Source organism: Phocoena sinus, chromosome 10, assembly GCF_008692025.1.
Source record: "Phocoena sinus isolate mPhoSin1 chromosome 10, mPhoSin1.pri, whole genome shotgun sequence".
Classification (NCBI taxonomy): domain Eukaryota; kingdom Metazoa; phylum Chordata; class Mammalia; order Artiodactyla; family Phocoenidae; genus Phocoena; species Phocoena sinus.
In genome coordinates this window covers 90532186-90556159 of record NC_045772.1, presented here as the reverse complement: position 1 = coordinate 90556159, position 23974 = coordinate 90532186, and the positions used below count along the sequence as shown (strand labels likewise).

Sequence of the window (23974 nt, the reverse complement as noted above, 5' to 3'; positions counted from 1 at the left end):
GACCCGAAATAGTTGGTCTGTGCAGGGTCTTTGCATTAGACAGAACTTGGTTGGAATCCTGGTGCTATCGTCAGTAGCTATTTGCTCTTAGACAAGTTACTTAACTTCTCTGTACCTTCTGTTCCTTCTCTGTAAAATAGGAATAGCGGTATCTACTTCATGGGGTCGTAATAGGGATTAAATTAGATAATGTGCATAAATTGGTTATCCTGTTGCTTGGCCCACATGAATCCCTCCTTGCCACCTGCGGTTTCTTCTCCTTCCCGCTCTTCCTCCTGATGAGGTTAGTATGTTGTCAAGGGAAATATTGACACAGCACATGCATTGAGTTAATGAGGAACTCACACGGGTTTTAGTATTTATAATTTTGCCAATTTACACTGAGTCCTTGGGCAAATACTTCACTTCTCTTTGCCTCCATTTAAATAAGCTACCAGTGAGGGGATAAGGCGTAAGGACTTCTGCAGTCTTTTAGAGCTACAATGGCCTGTGATTTTATATTTGGTGTTTTCATTGTCTGTGTGTATTATTCCAATGATAAGGACTTGTAATAACGGTATTTTTTAATGATGATATTGAAGTTGACACCTCAGTTGCGTTCCATAAACAGTTCTTTGAAGAAAGAATTCACCAGAAGAGGTTCATCATCTTATAAACCTTATTGAGCAGGTTTTGAAAATTAAATGCATTCCATGTTCTGTAAATATACAAAGGTGTTCATTTTTTACTTTTTTATGACCTCTCTCTGTCTGCTGCATATATTCACCTAATACGTTACCAGTGACATGGAAATGCTATCAGATTCAAGAATCTTCCAGGACCTTGAGCTTATTAGGACCTAGAACTGGCTTTGCTAGTTTTTGGAAACCCACTCCACACTGGAGCACCAGCACACATGACTCCAGAGGTGGCTACTTCTGTGACATTTTTCCAGCATTGTGTGTTCAGAATCGCAACTGGAAATATTGTTTGTCTTCTGTATCCAGAGCCTCACGTACTTCTTTTACCCCATTCAGTCCTTCAGCTTTGACTTGCTTTCCCACATTTGGTTTGTGGAGTACGCGTCTCATGACTCTCAGGAGCTTTAGGGTGAGAGAATGAAATATTCCAGCCAAAGCCACAGTGTCTATCATTGTGTTGCATGCAAGAAGATCTTGAAAATCTTGACTCTGGGCAGCAATTTATTTTTCTTACTCGCTTATTTTTACAAAAGAAGGGTGGTAGAAAGAACATCTCTTAAAAGAAGTTAGGATTTTTCTTTGTTTTGGAGAACTGTTAATCATAGTATCTTATGAGAAAAGCAATCTCTAAATCTATAGACACGTTTTGGGGAGGAATCACATAACCCATAATCTGTGCTTTCTGTTTTGAGGGTTGTTTATAAAAGAAGAAGTCTGGAGATACTTACGGTAGCTGTATGCTTTTATTTTATTATTATTTTTTTTGATGCTATGATTCTTCAGAACTTCAAATACTATTGACAAAAATGTGTGTGTTTTATCTCTTGCAGGTTATTTTACTACCTCGTGTTTTAGCTCATCTCTTTTAGTCTTACAAGATTAATTAGTTGCCTTAGTGGATGAAAACTGTTCTTGAACATTTTGTGGCTTTTTTAGATTAAAAGGTTGCTGTATAATTTTATATTAAGTGTTTGACTGTACATATAATTATCTTAAGAGTTATTTTCAGGCCACTCATGTGCAGTGTTGAACATCTTTCCGGTACTCAAAAAATAATTGCTTAGATATGTTCGTTAACAATTATTTTTTAAGTGCCTTTGAATAGCACGAAATGTAAAGGGAAATCTACTTCATGGCTTTTAGATAGAAGATATTGTCTTTAAACACTTGGGTTCTTACTCAGTTCATAATTCCTATACATGAAAGCTTCACTAACATAGTTTTCTATATCTACAGCAGTGCTTTTCCCAGAAAACTTAACAGGTTGCCAGCAGCCACAAAATTAGGAATCTGTTTTCCTTTTAGGTGGGAGCTGGAAAGAAAGAGGATAATTTTAGGTAGAGAAACGTAGAATGCTTTAGATGAGAGTTCCTGCTAACACGGGGAGGCAGAAGGTAGAGCCGGTGGTCGCCCTGTTTTGGATGCTGTGTAAAACTGATGCAGTGTGAGCCCCTCCACCCCTTGGATCAGCATCGTCATGCACACAGGCCATTCCCAGAGTGGCTGAGTTCTCTGAGTCCTACCAGGGACCACTCCACCAGCACAGCCCCGCTTGTTGTTCCCACTGGCAGTGACAAGCTGAAGGTCAGGCTCTGACCTCCGTTTCTCTTCCTCAGTGTAACACCAGTAGGAGGGATGAGACGGGACAGACAGGAGACCACACCTCTGCTGGTTGTGCCGTTGTATTGATTAAGCATCTACAATGTAATCCATCCTGGGTTTCTCGTATACCCACTCTCACTACTCCTGAAAAAGCTCGTTACAAGTCAAAACATTTATTATCAGGTTTTTTAATGTGACATCACTATGACAGCCACTTCTCTGCTGTGTGTGTTTTGTTAAATTTTGCATTATTCTGACTAATTTGCAGTCGTGGTATTTGAATTCCATTTTCATTTGTCAGCCATCTTTTATAATAGCCTTCCAAATTATTATTTTTCTGGTACGTGAAAGAATTGTTCTTTCTTTTTTTTTAAGTGGAGAATTTTCTGTTTCTGTAATGTTTGAATTTTTAACAATGAATATGTACTATGAGTATGTGAGCAGAAAAATTAATAAATGCTCTAAGGAATATGTCATGACGTATGCAAAGACTTAACTATAAGGGTGTTGGCTGAAGTATTGTTTATAAGAGCAAAAAATCTGAAACCTTAAATATCCAATAATAGAAAGATGATTGAATACATTATTTACGACCATGCGATGGAAAATTGTACAGCCATTAAAAATTGTGCTACAGACCTGTATTTATTAATTTGGAAAGATGTCTATGATATATCAAAGGGAAAAAAAGCAGGTTATAAAATAATATGTGCCACATATAATCACGCATTTTTTTTTTTTTACAAAACAGTAGAATGGTTGATAGTTTCAAAAGCCCTCCCATGAGAAAAATACCTGGATGCTAAATAAATTACAACAGCATTTGTTGTAACTTTTTAACTTTTGTTTTTGAATAATTTAAAACTTGTTACAGAAATAGTACACAAAACTCCTGTTTACTCTTCACTCAGATTCCCCAATTATAAAATTCTACCCTGTTTATCTTTTTGCCTTCCCTCCCTCTCTCTGTGTGTAGGCAGATCAATAGATAGATAGATAGATTGATAGAGATTTAGATATAATTTTTCTTCGAATTATTTGAGATTAAGTTGCAGAGCTCTTGATCCATTGCTATTAAATACTTCAGTGTGTATTTCCTAAAAACAGGGACGCTCTTATACGAAGCCGCAGTGCACCCTCAAAGTCCGGAAATTAGCACTATCATACCACCATTAAACCCACAGACTTCGTTCAGGTTTTGCAGATTATCCTAGTAATGTTTTAATTAGGTCCAAATTCATTGTTCCATGTCTCTTTAGACTTCTTCTATCTGGAATAGTCCTCAGTCTTTCCTTGTGTTTGAAGAATGGAGGTCTTTTATTTTGTAAAGTGTACCTCAGTTCGGGTGTGTTGCATGTTTCCTCATGATTAGATTCAAGTTAGGTATTTTTGATAGGAATAACACTGAACTTTTGCTCTGTTCTTCTCAGTGCATTATTTCAGGAGTCCCAACATGTTGATTTGTCCCATTATTGATGATGTTACTTTTTTACTTGGCTAATATGGTTTCTGCCAAGTTTCTCCGTTGTAAAATTAATAAGTATTTTGTATTTTAATAGGTAATTAGCATCCATTATGAATGGAGATATTTTGAGACTATGTTAATATCCTGTTCCTTATCTAACTTTTACTCAGTTGTTTTAGTGTTCATTGATAATTCTTCAGTTATTACTCCGATAGTTGCCAAATGGTGATTTTCTAATTCCATCATTTCTTCTGTACTTACTAGTTAGCATTACTTTCTCCTCCCTCCCTTTCTTCCTCTCTGTAAGAACTCATGGATGCCTATTTTACTCAGTTGGTTTAATCCATTACTGTCATTATTTATTTTGGTACTCAAATTGTCCCAGATATGGGAAGTGGCAGCTGCTTCAGACTGGCTCCTCTGTCCTTTTGACATGTTTCCATTTTTCTCTAAGACCTTCCTTGTAATTCTTATACAAGATATTTCTGGCTTATTTTCAGCTTTCTCTGCCCCAAGCTTGGAATCAGCCATTTTCCCAAGGAGCTCTGCTTCCTTTTATTGAAGACTGGCATTTAGAAACCAAGATCTGGGTGCCAGGTGTACTCATTGCTACAGGGTTGTTGTTTCTAGGCCTTCTCAGTGGAACGCTCTACAAAATATGTGAATGTATACAATACACATACAAACACGCATACATCTGTTTGTCTATCTATCTATCTATCTATCTGTCTTAGAAACATGAGTTCGCGTGGATAACTTCCATTACAAGCCAACAGCACATGGTCTATTCTTGCCCTCTCCTTTTCTATATTTATGCCTCTTTTTCTCGTCAGTGAGAAATTTTCCTCCCATTTTCATCAGTATAGTTACTTATTTGCTCAATTCCCTTGTATGTAACAGTCTCTCGATGGTGCAGGCTGTCTCCCTGGCCCAGTACTGCGTACTCAGGCTGGCTGTGCTTACCAAGTTTTCCAGAATTCCCAACCCTCACTGGTAAGAGCGTCCCTCAATGTGTAGACAACACTTTGAGAATTTTTGAAGGAAGATGCTTTGAAAACTTGGAGGATTTTTAATTCTTTTGGGTAATGATTCCTAATGAGGAATTTTTTGGAAGGAGGATCTCTTGAACTTGCTACTTCACTTGTAATTTCCTCCACATATATAGTCCTGTAGCAATTATATAAATCTACATCCTGCTGCTGTCCTTTCCTGCAAGTGTAGGAGGAAACCCACCCATTAGTTTTTCCATTGTTTTGCTTATTCATATTGAAAGGAAAGTGAAAGTTGAGTATGGTAAAGGACATTATGATTGGAGATTGACTAGGTTACATTTCAGCCATCAAGTTGCTTTGATTTGCATATGGCATTTATCTAGTTTCCAGGGTGACTGTTACTGCAATGCCAGGTGTTCAAAGCTACCAGTGCTTCTTGTGGCTTCCATGGTTTGTGTTGGAGTGAAATGGTTTATTTATTTATTTTTTTTGTAAGTAAGGTCTGTAAATTCTAAGTATATTTTTATAAGTATTAGGACAGTACTTGCTTTGATTTGTTTTCTAAAGTTATTTTTGGATTTCAGAAACTACATAAGGAAAAATATAGAAAACTAGTATGGAATAATTAAATGCTTAGCAAATGTCTGGTACTCTTCTAGCTACGTGTATTCTGTTTAATCTTCCCCAAAATATGTGAGCAAACTGAAGCCCCTTAAGTAATTTAGGCTTAGAAAAATGGTAATTCCTACAAGTTTCCATGACTAGCAAGTAGCCAAAACTGTCTTATACCAGCAGTCTCTGCTATCCAAAGGAGCATGGGCTCTGAGTTAAACAAAGCTAAAAGACGTTTGTGATATAGTAAACTACACTTATGTTCTAGTGCCCCAAAGCGGTCATATCTTATGTTCTTTAGGAAACGTAGATCATGGTGTCCTCTGCTTTTGCCAGTCCCTTTGTGCTCTGAATGTGATAAGCACTCAGCAGAAACTGTAACAGCATCACCGCCACTACCAGTGGCAGGAGAACAAGTGACTGACGTTCCCTGATTGTTAACTAGGTGCTGGATACTGTCCTTAGAACTTTTAATGTATAGTAACCTATTTAATGCTCGAAATAAGTCCACAAAATATGTGAACCTCTATTATCCCCATTTTATAGATGAGAAAACCAAGGCAACGGTTAAGTAATTTTGTGCAGATCAAACAACACATTAGTTTAGAACTAGGATCTCAATCCAGGCCGTCGGAGCACCCACACTGTTGCCCACTACACCATACTTCCCCAGTCTTCTGTATGTGTTCTACTGGAGTTGTGGGTTAAAAACTAATGAAAACAATTCTGATTAAGCTGAAAGGGGATTCATTAGGAGGATGTAGAGTAGCTCACTGAATCAGTGGGAAGCCTGGAGAACCAGGCTTAGAAAACAAGCAGGACCATGAAAGAGTGGGGAGCTGAGAATAAGCCAGCTGTGCCACAGGAAGAGTCTGCTTACAGGGCCACTGCCGGTGTTGCTTCCAGCGGCCAGCACGGGTACCGTGCTGCTGGCTGGTGGCCACTGGACTCTTGGATCGGCTGCCATTGCTGTTGCTGCAGTACTGATGAAAACCCCTAACTGTCCTTCATCTTTGCATCACTCAGTAAGATTCAAAGGACCAAGGAGAAGCATTCATTTGATGGAGCCCAGGCAACACTTTAAAAAGGCCAGACCTGGTGTGTGCTTCTTGATGTAATTGTCCTGGTATACTCTGGGCAGAATGGTAACAGAAACAAATAACAACTTTCCCAATGTTGATCTTTAAAGATTTAAGTTATTTGCTCAGAAAACCTTGATCCTGTTATGTGGTGAAATAGGTCAGTAAAATGATTTGAGGAGTTGGCAGTTAAAGAATCAGAAGGCACTAGTTCCATATTTGTTAAATCCAGTTAAGCTTGAAGTGACCATTTTTGGTTCATTCTGTTTGCATCATGGATTAAAAAGCGTAAACTACAGATGGCTGATAATTGAGTCATACAATACATCTGTTTTTTCTGGTTAACTTTAACTGTAGGTGAAGAAATTCACTGGGTCAAAAGGTAATATGTTTCAGAAAAAGGCTGGTGGTACTTTTGTTCATAAACATGCTCAGGATCAATGTTTTAAGAATTTTGCTATACAGGCCAAAGTTCACTTTAACAAATGCTGTGATAAAATATTTTCAAGCCGTATCTGATGGCTCACTGGTTGTAAGCACTAATCCGTATAGCAAGATTTCGGTGCAGTACGAAGAGTTGGCTGGGTCAGGCCATGCAGCACGTTTGACTTTTATCACACAACACTTAGTGAAAACTCATTTTACGAGAATTCTGAGCTTGATGATTAAACTTTTTGAGTGCTTACAGTAAGACAGGCAATGTGTGAAGTACTGTATATATATCTTCTCTTTTAATCCTCATATAACCCTATAAAGTAAATATTGTTATTGACACTTTAAGGATGGAAGTGAGCTGACAGAAATAACTTGCCTGAGGTCACACAGGAAGTGACGGAGTTGGGTTTTAAATCCACATTGGTTTCACTCTTAAGCTTGCTTTTGATGGCAACATTGTACTAGGAAGAAAAATCATTAACTAAATCATAAGTGAACTGCACATCAGCCTATTTCTTTTTTAAAAAAATTTTAATTTTATTTATTTTTTTTGTACAGCAGGTTCTTATTAGTCATCAATTTTATACATATCGAGTGTACACATGTCAATCCCAATCGCCCAATTCATCACACCACCACCCCCATCCCCCTGCCGCTTTCCCCCCCTTGGTGTCCATACGTTTGTTCTCTACATCTGTGTCTCAATTTCTGCCCTGCAGACCGGTTCATCTGTACCATTTTTCTAGGTTCCACATATAGGCGTTAATATACGATATTTGTTTTTCTCTTTCTGACTTACTTCACTCTGTATGACAGTCTCTGGATCCATCCATGTCTCAACAAATGACCCTATTTCGTTCCTTTTAATGGCTGAATAATATTCCATTGTATATATATACTACATCTGCTTTATCCATTCATCTGTTGATGGGCATTTAGGTTGCTTCCATGACCTGACTATTGTAAATAGTGCTGCAGTGAACATTGGGGTGCATGTGACATTTTGAATTATGGTTTTCTCTGGGTATATGCCCAGTAGTGGGATTGCTGGATCATATGGTAATTCTATTTTTAGTTTTTTAAGAAACCTCCATACTGTTCTCCATAGTGGCTGTATCAGTTTACATCCCCACCAACAGTGCAAGAGGGTTCCCTTTTCTCCATACAGTCTCCAGCATTTGTTGTTTGTAGATTTTCTGGTGAAGCCCATTCTAACTGGTGTGAGGTGATACCTCATTGTAATTTTGATTATCATTTCTCTAATAATTAGTGATGTTGAGCAGCTTTTCATGTGCTTCTTGGCCATCTGTATGTCTTCTTTGGAGAAGTGTCTATTTAGATCTTCTGCCCATTTTTGGATTGGGTTGTTTTTTTTTTTAATATTGAGCTGCATGAGCTGTTTATATATTTTGGAGATTAATTCTTTGTCTGTTGATTCATTTGCAAATATTTTCTCCCATTCTGAGGGTTGTCTTTTCATCTTGTTTATGGTTTCCTTTGCTGTGCAAAAGCTTTTAAGTTTCATTAGGTCCCATTTGTTTATTTTTGTTTTTATTTCCATTACTCTAGCAGGTGGATCAAAAAAGATCTTGCTGTGATTAAGTCAAAGAGTGTTCTTCGGGGTTCCCTGGTGGAACAGTGGTTGAGAGTCCGCCTGCCGATGCAGGGGACACGGGTTTGTGCCCCAGTCCGAGAAGATCCCACATGCCGCAGAGCGGCTAGATCCGTGAGCCATGGCCACTGAGCCTGCGCATCCAGAGCCTGTGCTCTGTAACGGGAGAGTCCACAACAGTGAAAGGCCCACGTACCCCTGAAAAAAAGAGTGTTCTTCCTATATTTTCCTCTGAGAGTTTTATAGTGTCTGGTCTTACATTTAGGTTTCTAATCCATTTTGAGTTTATTTTTGTGTGTGGTGTTAGGGAGTGTTCTAATTTCGTTCTTTTGCATATAGCTGTCCAGTTTCCCCAGTGCCACTTATTGAAGAGACTGTCTTTTCTCCATTGTATATCCTTGGCTCCTTTGTCATAGATTAGTTGACCATAAGTGCATGGATTTACCTCTGGGCTTTCTATCTTGTTCCATTGATCTATGTTTCTGTTTTTGTGCCAGTACCATATTGTTTTGATTACTGTAGCTTTGTAGCATAGTCTGAAGTCGGGGGTCTGATTCCTCCAAGTCTGTTTTTTTCCCTCAAGACTGCTTTGGCTATTTGGGGTCTTTTGTGTCTCCATACAAATTTGAAGATTTTTTGTTCTAGTTCTGTAAAAAAATGCCATTGGTAATTTGATAGGGATTGCACTGAATCTGTAGATTGCTTTGGGTAGTATAGTCATTTTCACAATATTGATTCTTCCAATCCAGGAACATGGTATATCTCTCCATCTGTTGGTATCATGTTTAATTTCTTTCATCAGTGTCTTAAAATTTTTGTACATACAGGTCTTTTGTCTCCTTAGGTAGGTTTCTTCCTAGGTATTTTATTCTTTTTGTTGCCATGGTAAATGGGAGTGTTTCCTTATTTTCTCTTTCAGATTTTTCATCATTAGTGTATAGGAATGCAAGAGATTTCTGTGCATTAATTTTGTATCCTGTAACTTTGCCAAATTCATCAATTAGCTCTAGTATTTTTCTGGTAGCATCCTCTATGTATAGTATCATGTCATCTGAAAACAGTGACAGTTTTCCTTCTTCTTTTCCAACTTGTATTCCTTTTATTTCTTTTTCTTCTCTGATTGCCGTGGCTAGGACTTCCAAAACTATGTTGAATAATAGTCATGAGAGTGGACATTCTTGTCTTGTTCCTGATCTTAGAGGAAATGCTTTCAGTTTTTCACCATTGAGAATGATGTTGGCTGTGGGTTTGTCGTATATGGCCTTTATTATGTTGAGGTAGGTTCCCTCTATGCCCACTTTTCTGGAGAGTTTTTATCATAAATGGGTGTTGAATTTTGTCAGAAGCTTTTTCTGCATCTGTTGAGATGATCATATGGTTTTTCTTCTTCAGTTTGTTAATATGGTGTATCACATTGATTGATTTGTGTATATTGAAGAATCCTTGCATTCCTGGGATAAATCCCACTTGATCATGATGTATGATCCTTTTAATGTGTTGTTGGATTCTGTTTGCTAGTATTTTGTTGAGAATTTTTGCATCTATATTCATCACTGATATTGGTCTGTAATTTTCTTTTTTTGTAGTATCTGTCTGGTTTTGGTATCAGGGTGATGGTGGCCTCATAGAATGAGTTTGGGAGTGTTCCTTCCTCTGTAGTTTTTTGGAAGAGTTTGAGAAGGATGGGTGTTAGCTCTTCTCTAAATGTTTGATAGAATTCACCTGTGAAGCCATCTGGTCCTGGACTTTTGTTTGTTGGAAGATTTTTAATCACAGTTTCAGTTTCAGTGCTTGTGATTGGTCTGTTCATATTTTCTATTTCTTCCTGGTTCAGCCTTGGAAGGTTATACCTTTCTAAGAATTTGTCCATTTCTTCCAGGTTGTCCATTTTATTGGCATAGAGTTGCTTGTAGTAGTCTCTTAGGATGCTTTGTATTTCTTTGGTGTCTGTTGTAACTTCTCCTTTTTCATTTCTAATTTATCAATTTGAGTCCTCTCCCTCTTTTTCTTGATGAGTCTGGCTAATGGTTTATCAATTTTGTTTATCTTCTCAAAGAACCAGCTTTTAGTTTTATTTATCTTTGCTGTTATTTTCTTTGTTTCTATTTCATTTTTTTCTGCTCTCATCTGTATGATTTCTTTCTTTCTGCTAACTTTGGGTTTTGTGTTTTCTTCTTTCTCTAGTTCCTTTAGGTGTAAGTTTAGATTGTTTATTTGAGATTTTCTGTGTTTCTTGAGGTAGGCTTTTATAGCTATAAAGTTCCCTCTTAGAACTGCTTTTGCTGCATCCCATAGGCTTTGGGTCACTGAGTTTTCATTGTCATTTGTTTCTAGTTATTTTTTGATTTCCTTGAATTTTTTTTTTTTTTTTTTTCTTTTGGCCACACAGCACAGCATGTGGGATCTTAGTCCCCCGACCAGGGATCAAACCCCTGTCCCCTGCCGTGGAAGCACAGAGGCTTATCGTTTGACCACCAGTGAAGTCCCTAGCCTTCTTGAATTGTTAGATCAAGAGATTTCCTTGTCATTAGTTCTTAGTGGACAACTTTCTCTTTTTAGATTTGGTAACTCAATAAATGTCATTCCATCCAAGATTCATGCTCTGAGTTAAAAGAATATAAATTGTTATTGCCACATATTCTTTGGCTGTTTATACCATTCTCACATGTTGTCATATTGGATGTGTGGGTAAGATGATTTTCTCATAGTTTACGTGGGATGCACAGGGTAAGGTGGGAGGTGTGGCATCTCAGATGGTCTCTAATACTCAAAACCAATGATTATTAGGGATTTGTGAAACTATTCAATTCTTTCTTAAAAGGCCTGTGGGTACCTCTTGGAGGCAACGAACACTGGACTTTACTGTGCATCTTGTAATAGAATCCTTGCCTTTATTTGTGTTCAGTTTTCACTCTTGAGGTTCAGGTTAAGTTCAAGTTTTCTAGGATTGAGAAGACAAGTTTTGTTTATCTTGTTATAACTTTCATGGTTTGACTGAGTTTGCTGACTTGAGACTAATTTTTTTTTTTTTTTAATCCAGCTGTTTTCAGAGTCCTATATGGAGTTCTAGAAAGCCAAATGTGCTGTTGGGGTCAGAGGTTAATAGATTCAAAGCTGCATCTCTGAATTCCTCTACAGCTGGATTTGTGTACATACATCCATCACTACCTGGCCAGGCTGAACAGTTTTTAGTCCGATATATAGACAGATACCCTGGCAGATAGGGGGGCAAGCTCTTATGTCTTTATTACCATTAGCAGAGCTCTCAGGAAAGGCCTGCTTTATATTCCAACAAGAGAACTTATTTTGTGTGAATGTGAGAATTAATAAGGACCTGAGGATTTTTTTCTTCAGTTTGCAAAGTTGCATACCCTTGTGTATCTGGTAGATGGATTTCTTTTTTATTGTAAGTAACCATCATATGGAAGCAGTAAAAACTGTTTGTAATTTCCATGTCATTATAATGATATTTTAAAAGCTCCATGGCTCAGGACCTTGGGCCAGGGCATAGAAAGAGTTTCATGATAGCAAACTAAGCATTCCTTGTAACAGGATGTGAACTGCAACAGAATGCTTGAGGTGATATTAAATTGGGGTGATTTTTAGAAAGTGACAAATGGTTTATGTTTCCTAAATCTGAGATGGGTTCTACCAGCTCCGAACGGCTGCCAAGTTATGTTATCACTTGCCTGCTTTGTAACTGCCTCAATTATTTCCTTCCCCAGCCCTGTATGATGAGATTTGTCAGTTTCGCAAGGCCTGTGGGGAGGCTCATCTGAAAACCATCTTAGCAACAGGAGAACTTGGATCTCTTACGAATGTCTATAAAGCCAGTATGATAGCCATGATGGCAGGTAAGCCAGGTTTTATACTGAAATGATGGTATATACTGCATTGATGTTTTTAGAAGAAATAAGTGAGTCAGAGCATTTGGCTATTAGCTGCAAGTGCTGACCACTTGGAGTTTGTTTTGGTGGGGCGTCAGATACTTTATGAATACGTGTGCAGTGGGAGATGTTCGCAAACTTGGCTTTCTGCCACGTCTTTTGGTGGCATTTTATCATTGCAGTATCCTTGTGAGGCAGTAGATGGCTCTCTTGTTAGTGAATTGCTTTCTGTGTTATTCTTTGATTATTCATTCATCAACATATGTTAGACAGAAATTTCCTTAACTGACTTCTTCCCCTCTGTGAATTTAGGGTTTGATTTTTCTCAGAGATCCATCTCCATACTGTCTAAGGCAGCCTGTGCTTTGTTTGTGTTAATTTTTTCTTCTTAAATTTAGGGCAGTGTCCTTGTTTTTTATATTTTGAAATGTAGCTTGACTTATTCTTTATCTTTACAGACAGCATGTCTAGCCAGTCATACGCCCAAGCCTGAAACTTGGGAGTCCTGCTGGATTGCCTTTTCTCACCTTCATATGAATCAGTGAACGCGTCTCGAGAGTTCTACTTTTTTACCGTATCTAATACGTCCTTGCTCCATTCTGTGTGCTGCTCTCTTAGACCACTGTCACTCCCCACATGGATCACTTCACCGGTCTCCTAACTAGTTTTTCCTGTCTCTACTTCTGTCCCCTTTCAATCTGTTCTCCACACTGTTGCCAGAATGATCGCTTTAAAATGCCAATTTGGTTATGGTACTGCTTGCTGAAGATCCTTCAGTGGCTCCCCTTCATTTTCAAGATACGATATAAATTCCTTCAGCCCGACTTTAAAAAAGGACCTTCCCAGGGAATTCCCTGGTGGTCCAGTGGTTAGGACTCCACACTTCCACTGCCGGGGGCCCAGGTTCGATCCCTGATCGGGGAACTAAGGTCCTGCAAGCCGTGTGGCACAACCAAATAAAAATAAAAATAAAAATAAAAAGGGTCTTTCTCAAGACCCTGCCTGTGCCTCTGCCATCGCCTCATTTTCCCTGCATACCATGTGCTCCAGCTCTATGGAATTACCTGCTGTGCTCTGCACATGGCACCGTCCAGTCCCTTGGAGTCTTTGTACCTGCTGTGTCCCTGCCTGGAATGCCTTTTGCCCAAATAACTCTTGAACATCTTTAGATTCAGCATAGTTGTCACTCTTCTCGAGAATATTTCCCCAATACTGCTTCCTCCCCCACCACTTGGTTTATTATCCCCTCTGCATGCCCTCATACTGATCTGTTAAAACCTCCATCAGATACTATACTGTGACTCAGTATTGGATTTTTAGGTGCCCTACTAGTGGCTCCATGTTTGGAAGATACGTGACTTCTCAGGTCTTAAATCTGGGCCTTTGTTGTGGTCACCCTCTAGATTTTTCTACTCGTGCACTTTTTGAAGACTCAGACCTTCGAAGCATCGTTCCCTGGAACTCTATCAGCCAACTAGGCGTTAATGAAGCTGTTACTCTGGTCACTGCCGCTGTATCCAAAAGATCTCTGCTCTGCTTGTTGTATTTAGAGCAGAATCTCTGAAAACCCAAGGATAGGGAAGAGTGGATCACTTTAAAGAGTGGGTCATCAGTTATGTTGGCATTTCAGAGGCCCCCAGTAATAGAAGATGCTGCAACTCTCAGGAACCTGGGCAAAGTCCATTGGAGTCTCAGGTAGACAAGTAGCCTCCCTTTTCACGCTCCTCACCAGGACAAGGGAGTTAGCCCAGAATGCCGGGATCCAGGTCACAGTGAAAGTATATTCATTCTGGGCCAGCAGCCAACCCTGTCCTACTCCCTGCACCTACTGCATAGGATAGGAACATGGTATTAGGTCCTCGTGCTTGGACACTTCTGTTCCATCCTCCATCCCACCCATTGCAGCCACAAACAGAAATGTGACTAGAAACACGCTCTCCCCTGTTCCTGTTGGCTTGTATCCATGTCCATGTCATTGTTTATCGCCTTCATCTAATCAGTGTCTATTACTGTGAGTAATATAACTTTGTCTGTGAGGTGTTTTACTAGATACGTTACAATAATATTTCTTCACCTTCACACCAGCCCTGTAGTTGATGAAGAAACTTAAGATGGAGAGACTTGCCTAAGGTTCACAGCTAACTGATCACATAAGTCATTATTTGAACCCAGATCTTCTGGCTTCAGGTGTATTGCTTTTTCAGTTATAACCCAGCTGTCTCCCAAGGCACTGTGCTAGACCTTATCATGAATTAAAGGCACATCTTTGTGAAGTATCATGCACTTCCTGGCCCACAGTTTATGCTTCCTATTTTGTTAAGAAGGTATATAACATAAACGAAGTATGTTTTGAAAGATTTTTTAAATTCAAAAACTTTATGGTCTAAACTCATGTTTCATCCTATTTCTGTAGTATTTTTTTTTTTTTTTTTTTTTTTTTTTTTTGCGGTATGCGGACCTCTCACTGTTGTGGCTTCTCCCGTGGTGGAGCACAGGCTCTGGACGCGCAGGCCCAGTGGCCATGGCTCATGGGCCCAGCCGCTCCGCGGCATGTGGGATCTTCCCGGACCGGGGCATGAACCCGTGTCCCCTGCATCGGCAGGCGGACTCCCAACCACTGCGCCACCAGGGAAGCCCTGTAGTATTTTTTAAAACTGTTTTTGTTTTCTTCAAAATCAACTTCACTGAGGTAAACTTACATTCAATAAAGTTCAAGTGTTAAGTGTACGATATGATTGCAGTCCCACTCTTTTTACCTTCTGCTCCAGGTGCAATAACTGATCTGATTTTATCACTATAGATTAGCTTGCCAGTTTTAGAACATTATACTTATATAGTATGTACTCTTTTGTGCTTGTTCCCCCTCCCCCACCCCCGAGGTAATAGCTGTGATATCTGTCACGTTCTATGTATAAGGAGTTTGCTTAGTGGCTTTTCATTATACACATATATGAGTTGCTAAATTTATTGGTCTGAAGTGTTTGTAATATTCTCTTATTAGTCTGATGTCTGTAGGGTCTATGGTTATGTCTCCTTTTTTATTCCCGATATTGGTCATTTTTGTTTTCTGTTGTTGTTCTTTGTTTCATTTTGGTAGAAAATAGTCTTGCTAGGGGTCTGCCAGTTTTATTAGTCTTTTCAAAGAGTTCAAGTTGGTTGATCACACTTTTTAGATCTGATTTGCTTGGTTTCACTTTGGTGTACTTTTTCTAGTAATTGCTGAGAGGGCTGTTAAAATCTCCAGATATGATTGTGGATCTGCATACTTATCCTTTTAGTTTTGTCAGCTTTTTCTAACTTTATTATGGAGCTCTGGAGCTCTGCTGTTAAGTATAGACACTTTTAGGATTGGTATGTTTACCTGTTGAATTAGCATATTCATCATTATGACACGTCCCTTGTTATCTCTGGTACTAGACCTTCGTCTGAATGTTCACTTTGTCTAATTTTTTTTTTTTTTTTTTTTGCGGTACACGGGCCTCTCACTGTTGTGGCCTCTCCCGTAGCGGAGCACAGGCTCTGGACGCGCAGGCTCAGTGGCCATGGCTCACGGGTCTAGCCGCTCCACGGCATGTGGGATCTTCCTGGACCAGGGCACGAACCCGTGTCCCCTGCATCGGCAGGCGGACTCTCAACCACTGCGCCACCAGGAAAGCCCCCACTTTGTCTAATATTAATCTAGCCACACCGGATTTCTTGTGCTTACCATTTGCATGGTATATCTTTTTCCCATCCTTTTATTTTCAACCCATCTGTGGTTATATATTTAAGGTTATCCCTTAGAGACAGATTTTTTAAAAATTCATTGTGGTAATCTCTGCTTTTTAACTGAAATGTTTTGTCAATATACATTTCACATAATTATTGATATGATAGGATTTAACTATCATCTTGCCATTTGCTTCCTCCTTGTTCTGTTCTATTTTTGTTCCTCTTTTCCTGCCACCTTTTGGGTTCATCAGATACAGCACTTCATTTTTATTTTTTCTATTGGCTTTTTATCTGCAACCTCTTTGTAGTTTTCTAGTAGTTGCTCTAGCAAATTACAGTATGCATTTTTAACTTATCACAGTCTACTTAGAATTAACATTACAGATGTACCATAGAGATAGTGCAAGTTTGGGTCCAGACCACTTCAATGAAGCGAATATTGCAATAAAGCAAATCACATGAATTTTTTGGTTTCCCAGTTCATATAAAAGTTATGTTTACACTGTACTATAATCTGTTAAATGTACTATAGCATTATGTCTAAAAAAACAATATACATACCTTAGTTAAAAAATGCTAACCATCATCTGTGCCTTCAAAGAGTTGTAATTTTTTTTGCAGTAACATCAAAGATTTCTGATCACAGATCACTGTAACAAATATAATAGTAATGAAAATTTTTGAAATATTTCAAGAATTACCAAAACGTGGCACAGAGACACAGAGTGAGCAACTGCTGTTGGAAAAATGGTGCCAACAGACTTGCTTGTTGCAGGGTTGCCACACACCTTCAATTTGTAGAAAATGCAATATCTGTAAAGTGTAATAAAGCAAAGCACAATAAAATAAGGTGTGCCTGTATTCCACTTTACACTTCAAATGGCACAAATGTAAACACCTTACAGCAGTTCCATTTACACCCTCATTAGTCCTTTGAATTATTTTAATGTACTTCTTCTTCCAACTATTTATAAACTATTCCTCAAAATGATGTGATTTTTGTTTTGACAGTCATTTGTCTTTTAAGGAAATTAAAAGGAAAAAAACTAAGTAAAACTATTCTTTTACATGTCGTTTCCATCTTTTATCCTTCCTGTAGTCTGCTGGTGATTAATTCTCTCAGATTTTGTTCATTGGAAAATGTCTTTATTTCACTCCCATTTTTCTAGGATGGTTTGCTGAATATAGAGTTTCAGGTTACAGTTTTATTTTTATTTCAGCACTTAACCATATCATTCCATTTCTTGGAATTCTATTTCTTCTTGTTTTCCTATAAGTAATGTTTTATCAAATACCCAGTCAGTATTTTCTCTTTATCTTTGTTTTTCACTAATTTGACTGTGAGGTGCCTAAGTGTGGGTTTCTTTGTATTCATCCTGCTTGTAGTTTGCCGAGCTTCTTGGATTTGTAGGTTGTTGTTTTAGGACTTCTCTGCCCCACTCTCTTTCCTTCTAGGATCCAAGCACCTGAGTGTTAGATATTGTCTCACAGCTTACTGGCGCCTATTCATTTTAATTTTAATCTTTCTCCCCCGCCTCTGTTTTTCTGCGTGGCTAATATACGTGGATCTTTCTTCAAGTTCATTGACCCTTACGTTCCACCTAAAATTTACTTTTATGCCCATCCATTGAAATTTATGCTCCTGAACATTTTTAGTATTAGAATCCATTTATTCTTTTTTAGAATTCTAATTTTTCTGCTATTTCCCATTTTTTCACTCATTGAGATCATTCTTTCTTTAAAATCCTTGAACATATTTGTAACAGCTGATTAAAGTCCTTGTCTGCTTATTTGTATATCGTAATTATCTTAAGGTCTGTATCTTGAGCTGCCAATTTCCCAGTGCCTAAAAATAGTTGCCTTATATATTTTGCTCAGTTATATAGTTATTTATAGCAGGAGGGCAAGTCTGGTAACATTTCTTCTCTCATGTCTGGAATTCTTCATGGCTTTTGTTTTCCCATTAATTTAGCATCATAAATCTCAAAAGGAAAGGGGTTTGTCATTTACGTTCATAATAATTTTTATCTTACAATTTTGATAGCCATTTCAATTATTCTCTCAAACACAGTTCTCTAAAGAGAGAAAGGTGGAAATATATAACTACGTTAGTCTAGTATCATACATCATTGTAAGTAAAATCTTAGCCAGGGTGTGTTTATATTTTTGCTCAAATAAGTGATTCGTAGCCTACTTTTGGTTTATTCTTGTTTAGGAATCTCTCAAAATGTTTTAGCGGAAGGAGCCATGTTCATAGGAGTTAGAAGACCTGGACTCTTGCTCTATCTTGCAGAATTTGTGACCTTGAACAAATAAATTAACCTGATCATAACTTCAAATGAAGTAATGTATATGACCTTTGGAGTAACTATAGGAGATAAAAGCTATTGAGCTGGATTACATTCTGTACTGATCCCAAAGCTTACTGTATTTGTAGGATTGTTCATTGAATCTTACATATGAACTTGTTTTGCTGGCTTTTGACTCTGTCTTAAAAAAGAAAGGTGCAAAAAATATCTGATTCGTTGAGAATCGCAATTAGATGTGGCCCAGTTTATTTTTCTCATGGCACAGTTCTTAGCTATGCTTGTCATTGCTCCTGATTCTTTTACAATGGAAGCTGTAGCAGCCACCTCAGCTCTTCAGACATGTATAAGATCACTTATTCAGCAGCCGCAATGATCCAGAACCAAGCCAGGAACCAGAAAAAAATAAGTAAATAAAATATTTTGAATAGATGAAATATATGTGATATAAAGTATAATACAACAGTAATAATAGGTAACATTTCTTGGGCATTTACCTGTGACAGGTACTATTTTAAGGGCTTCATATATATTTACATTTAACCTTCACAACAACTTTACGAGGTAGGTACTCTTCTCTGGCAAAATAAGAACATCAGTTAAAAGGATATCTTTGCTGCTATTCTGTACGGTCATTTTTGCTATTTGTAAACATCCCAGGTATTTCTGTCTTTGTTATATCATTTTCTGTATCTGTTATAGCCTTCTCCCCTCCTGTTAGCTGTTTTTAAAGATTTAAGTGAAATTTTCCTACTCTGTCAAATCTCTCTATTATCCTTTAAAGGCAGAATTAATTGTTCATACTGTCCTTCTCTTAGGTATATAATACCAGGAGAATTAATACTGGTATATAAATACCAGTAGCATTTGTCATCTAGTATCACCATCAGTTGTTTTACCTCTTAGTTTTTTTTATAAAACTATGAACCTCCTTGAGGCCAAGAATTATCTTACTTATCTGTATCCCCCTGTGATTGCTACCCTGCCTGACATCTAGGAGAGCCTAAGGAAATATTTTGGAATACACCAATGAGTCAGTGAGAAAGACAGACAGAGGTAAGGAAGAGTGAAAATAGGCAAAGTGAAATTAGATTAGATTAGGTCTAGATTCATCTTCCCAGATGTGCCACCACCTTGTAGAATTTGGACATGTTATTTTGAGAGTTTTAATTTTAATTGAAAAAAAGATAGAAAATGTATACCTTTGACAAGGAGATTATATATACAAAGTATGGCTTAGGCAGTCCAAGCAGTGGTATGATGTATAAAAGTTTTGTAGGATTCTCAGAAAGTTCTAGAAGCAAGGAAAAGACCAAGGAGAACTTTTTGTCTTGGCTTTTTGGTCATTGAAAATGGATCTTACTTTTACATTAGTGGAAATGTGGTGAGAGAAATATAAATAAAGGAGAAGGTGAGGTGGGAATAAACAGTTTGAAGGGAAAATAATCAGGGAAGAGAAACGAGAGCCATATTTTTTTCATCAAATAAGCCAAGAACAAGGTGATAGGAAGTAAGATAGAAAGGGAAACATGCTTATAGAAAAGAGAAGTCAAAAGTTGACCTGCTAAGGGATTTCAGCCCAGCAAATGCACACATTAAGAATAATGCCGGTAAAGATGTTAAAAAAAAAAAAAAAAAAAAAAAGAATAATGCCGGAATGTAGAAAAGTGGCTTTATCTTTCAGTAGCCTGGACTGTTTGCACACATGCAACAGCTAACAAGCTCTGCTCTGAAGTTATGCTAGACCTTATCTTTGGAAATAATGCAGGCATGATAAATAAGGTTGGAGTAGAAAAGCACTAAAGATGCAATCATAATGTCATCAGGTTTGAATTGCTGATGAAGATCTGTGGGAAGAGTACTAACATAAAAATATGGGGCTTGAGAAAAGCAGACCTTGAAGGGAATGCAAAATGAGTTTTGAACTTGGCTGGGATTTTGTAACATATAGGAAATGAAAAATGAAAAAAGTAGGAACCAGGGGAGGGAATACTCGAAATTCAACCCAATAAGATCAAAGTAATACAGAAACAATGAGATGAAGCAAAGAAATAGACAAAAATAGGAGGGAAGCCATTAAGTAAATAAAGTAAAGGGGAAAAATAGTGGGAGACTTGCTATGACTAAATGAAACCAAAATCCTAAAAAAATGCTGTGATTAATAGCAAATTAACATCTAAGATTTTTAAAAAAACATTAAAAAAATTTAAAAATATGAACCAAATAGTAGAATAAAAGACCGTGTAGATTTATTTTTCTAAAGATTGTCAGAAGTCACACTGAGTCCTTCATCTTAGGCTGCAAATCTTTGTATTCTCAAGGAGTATTGATCCAGATGGCACATACAGACCCCTGGGGTGTTCCAGCCTGTTTTTTTTGTTTGTTTGTTTTTGTTTTTTAAGTAAGATCTTGCCTTTCATAGGAAAGCATTTAATTTATGAAAAATTATGCTTCAGTTGAAAGCTTATCACTGGGGAAAGCATAAGAATATAGATGTGCATTAGGTTAAGAGGTAAAGAATTTAAAGAGTAAATTTATTTACAGTTCCTTAAAGTAGCCCTGAAAATTAAACCACTTACAGGGTAAAAACTAATTAACTTGCCATCTCATTCAAGGAGTCAATTTAAATTCAAGGCCCCAAGCAAAAATATCAGAAAGTTTACCTTCACTCACCCACGCCCTCCCCATCCTTTCTTGAGTGCAAAGTAAAAAACTGCAGAAGAGAGGAGTTATCATGTTTTCTGGCCTCCCAGCAGTACAGGAACTACTGATGGTGCATTTTGGTCTATGAATGTCATTTTTATAAAAGGTTAAGTCTATACATTTAAGCATAAAGCATTTTCTGTGGCTCTTCATGGCTGGGCTTCTGGAGGAAAAAAAAAAAAAGGGAAAGCTTGAAAGCTTAGTTTTTTGTGTGTTGTATACTAGCCTGTGTAAAATTTTACTGTGTGAAATTTTTTTTAAATGTAACCCACCTTATTCCAAAAGCACATGACTGCCTTCTACAGACCTCGCTTTGCCTAGAGAAGTTTCTGGCACAAAGGCTTGCACGTAACAAGTGCCTAGAAAACGCTCATTGATGGGTTAGGTTATCAGGTACAAGGACATCAATAGATACCTTTGTAAACAACATGCATAAAATTCATTTTTTTAAAAGAAATTTGTATTTTCTCAGCAAAAGAATAAGGGATTTTTCTTAATGAAATTTTGGTATACGACATAGAGGTGAGACCTATAGGTAGTTGCTCATGTCTCTGAGATTCTGTTATTCATTTGTCTTTAATTCCTAACACGTTAACTTTTGTTACTTACTCTTTAATGTCTGTGCCAGGTAGTTAACTGATCTTTTAGCAAACTCTTAAATGCTGGGAAATTGGAATCCTCGAATGGGTCCCTCAGTACTTTGTACCAGGTAGATACTTGATAAACATATTTGTTGAATGATTTCGTGAATAAAGGTTAGTAAATCATGTGAAGTTAGTAGTTTACTGAATTCTTTTTGCAGTTGTTTTAAGAGGGAAGTAGGGGAGGTACCTTATCAGCGTTGAGTGGCTGGAGACCTGAAGCTCGGAAGTTAAGTGACTAGACCAAGGCCACGCATTTAGGACGCGGCAGAATTCTGGAGGACTCTGGACTCCAAATTCCATGCTTTAGTTATCGTGCAGTTCTGCTCTCCACCCTGCAATTGATCTGAATCATGTAAGATATGTTTAAGCTGTGTTTAACCTTCGGAGGCACAGATGTCTTTCTGGAGTCACTGAATGAGATTTATATATTGAGCTGTACTTTTCTACTGAGGACAAGAAAAATAAGACAATAGACCGTTTGGAGAAAAACTCTAGGGGGTGGTGGACATGAAGTACACATGAAAGAGCAAGTTGAAAGCAAGCCTAGAGCCCCGCCTGTGATGGGCCCACAGCAAATCCTCGTTGAAATGAAAAGGAAAGTTGCAAGAGGACCCTGACCTCAGGCAGCTTCCACTGTAATTTTGTGTCCCCCTGCGCTGCTGATGGTTCCGTGATGATACACTTGGCACGTGAGCAGGGTCAGGCTTATCAACTGCTACTTGAGTTCAGTACTAAGGTTTTTGTTTGTTTTCAGATTCCCCTCCCTGGGGTGCCCAGGGAACAGCTAGGGAGTGACAGTGGAAGTGGACCTTCTTCTTGTCCACCTGAGGAAGGAGAAGGAGAGAGGACAAGGCTGAGGACAGTGTAAGAATGAAGGAGCAGAGGGATGAGGTGAAAGGGTGCAGAGGACGGGAATGGTATTGGAGCGTGTGTAGAGGGATGTCCCAGCGTGGGATGAGGGAAGTTGAAACCTTCCCATGAAGAGTGATGCAAAACATAGGGGCGCCTTATCTAGGAAAAGCACGATCATTGGGGCTGTGGTATTGTGTTCAAATACTTGTACACACATATATACACAAAAAATGATGAAAAAGCATGATTGTTATCTATTACTCCAAGGTAGGAGGGCTGGGACCATCTTTTAGAAGTTATAGGAAGATGGATTTTGGCCTGGTATAAAGCAGAGTTTTGTTAAAGTTCAGGTATTCTGGAACTTGGATGGGCCACGTCAGGAGGTGGGAGGTGTTGAAAGCACAGGCTGGGCGACAGCCTGATGGAGCCAGTGTTAGATACATGGCACTCAGCAACCATTGGGGTGCTTTCTGTTTTGGAGTCAAGTGTGATCCTACAAGAAGAAACGTTTTATGTGAATCTTTGGACCTAAACATTAAATGTGATCCTTTGGAATCGAGTCTGATCCTTGAGGAGAAAAATATTTTACACGCACGCACACACACAGGTTGTGTGTGTGTGTGAAATTTCTGGGTAGATTTCAAGCCAGGATAGACAGGGCCCCCAAATATGGAATTAATGGGAAAAGAGGGAGGGTGTTGGTTTTCTAGGATTGCCGTAACAGAGTACCTCAAACTCGGTGGCTTAAAACAGCAGACATTTATTCTCATGGTTCTGGAGGGTAGACGTCCAAAATCAAGGTGTCCACAGGGCCGTGCTGCCTCTGAAATCTGTAGTGGAGAATCCTTTCTTGCTAGAAAGCTTCTGGTGTTGGCTGGCAATACTTGGCATTCCTTGGCTTATAGATGCATCACTCCAATCCCTGCTTCCATCATCACATGGTCATCTTCTCCCTGTGTATTTCTGCATCTCTTCCTTTCTTATAAGGACATCCACCATGTAATGGCCCACCTTACTTAGTAAGACCTTACCTTTACTTAAGTAATTGCGTTTGCAATGATGCTATTTTCAAATAGGTCACTTTCTGAGGTACTAGGGTTTGGAACTTCAGCATATATTTTTAGGGGGCACAGTTCAACCCATAACAAGAGAAGTGGGGTTCTTGCACTGTGGTTCTATTATTTCCTGTAAAGACCTGAAGAAGTTCGAGAAAAATACTTTGAGTCAAACCAGCAAACTTAAATTCAGGTACAAAAGATTGATTTTTCCCTCTAAGCAATGTTGGATGGCTTTGTGGATAGGGGAAATCTAGTAGATATTAAATATTTTTATCTGCAAAAAGCATTTGGTAAGGTTCTCAATGGGAGATTAATGGCTAAAATAAAGAATGAGGC

At 38.3% G+C, this 23974-nt stretch overlaps 1 protein-coding gene across 5 annotated transcripts in view; it reads left to right on the top strand.

The window, feature by feature from the left end:
• Positions 1 to 23974, top strand: part of DERA (deoxyribose-phosphate aldolase) — a 184775-nt gene that overhangs the window by 56290 nt on the left and 104511 nt on the right. For 3 of the 5 annotated variants that reach the window (XM_032646385.1, XM_032646387.1, XM_032646388.1), the window contains one exon: positions 12203 to 12331. The exons of the other annotated variants lie outside the window; for them this stretch is intronic. In XM_032646385.1, coding sequence (XP_032502276.1) covers positions 12203 to 12331 — 129 coding nt within the window. The remainder of the gene's footprint in view (positions 1 to 12202; positions 12332 to 23974) is intronic. 5 annotated transcript variants of the gene reach the window in all.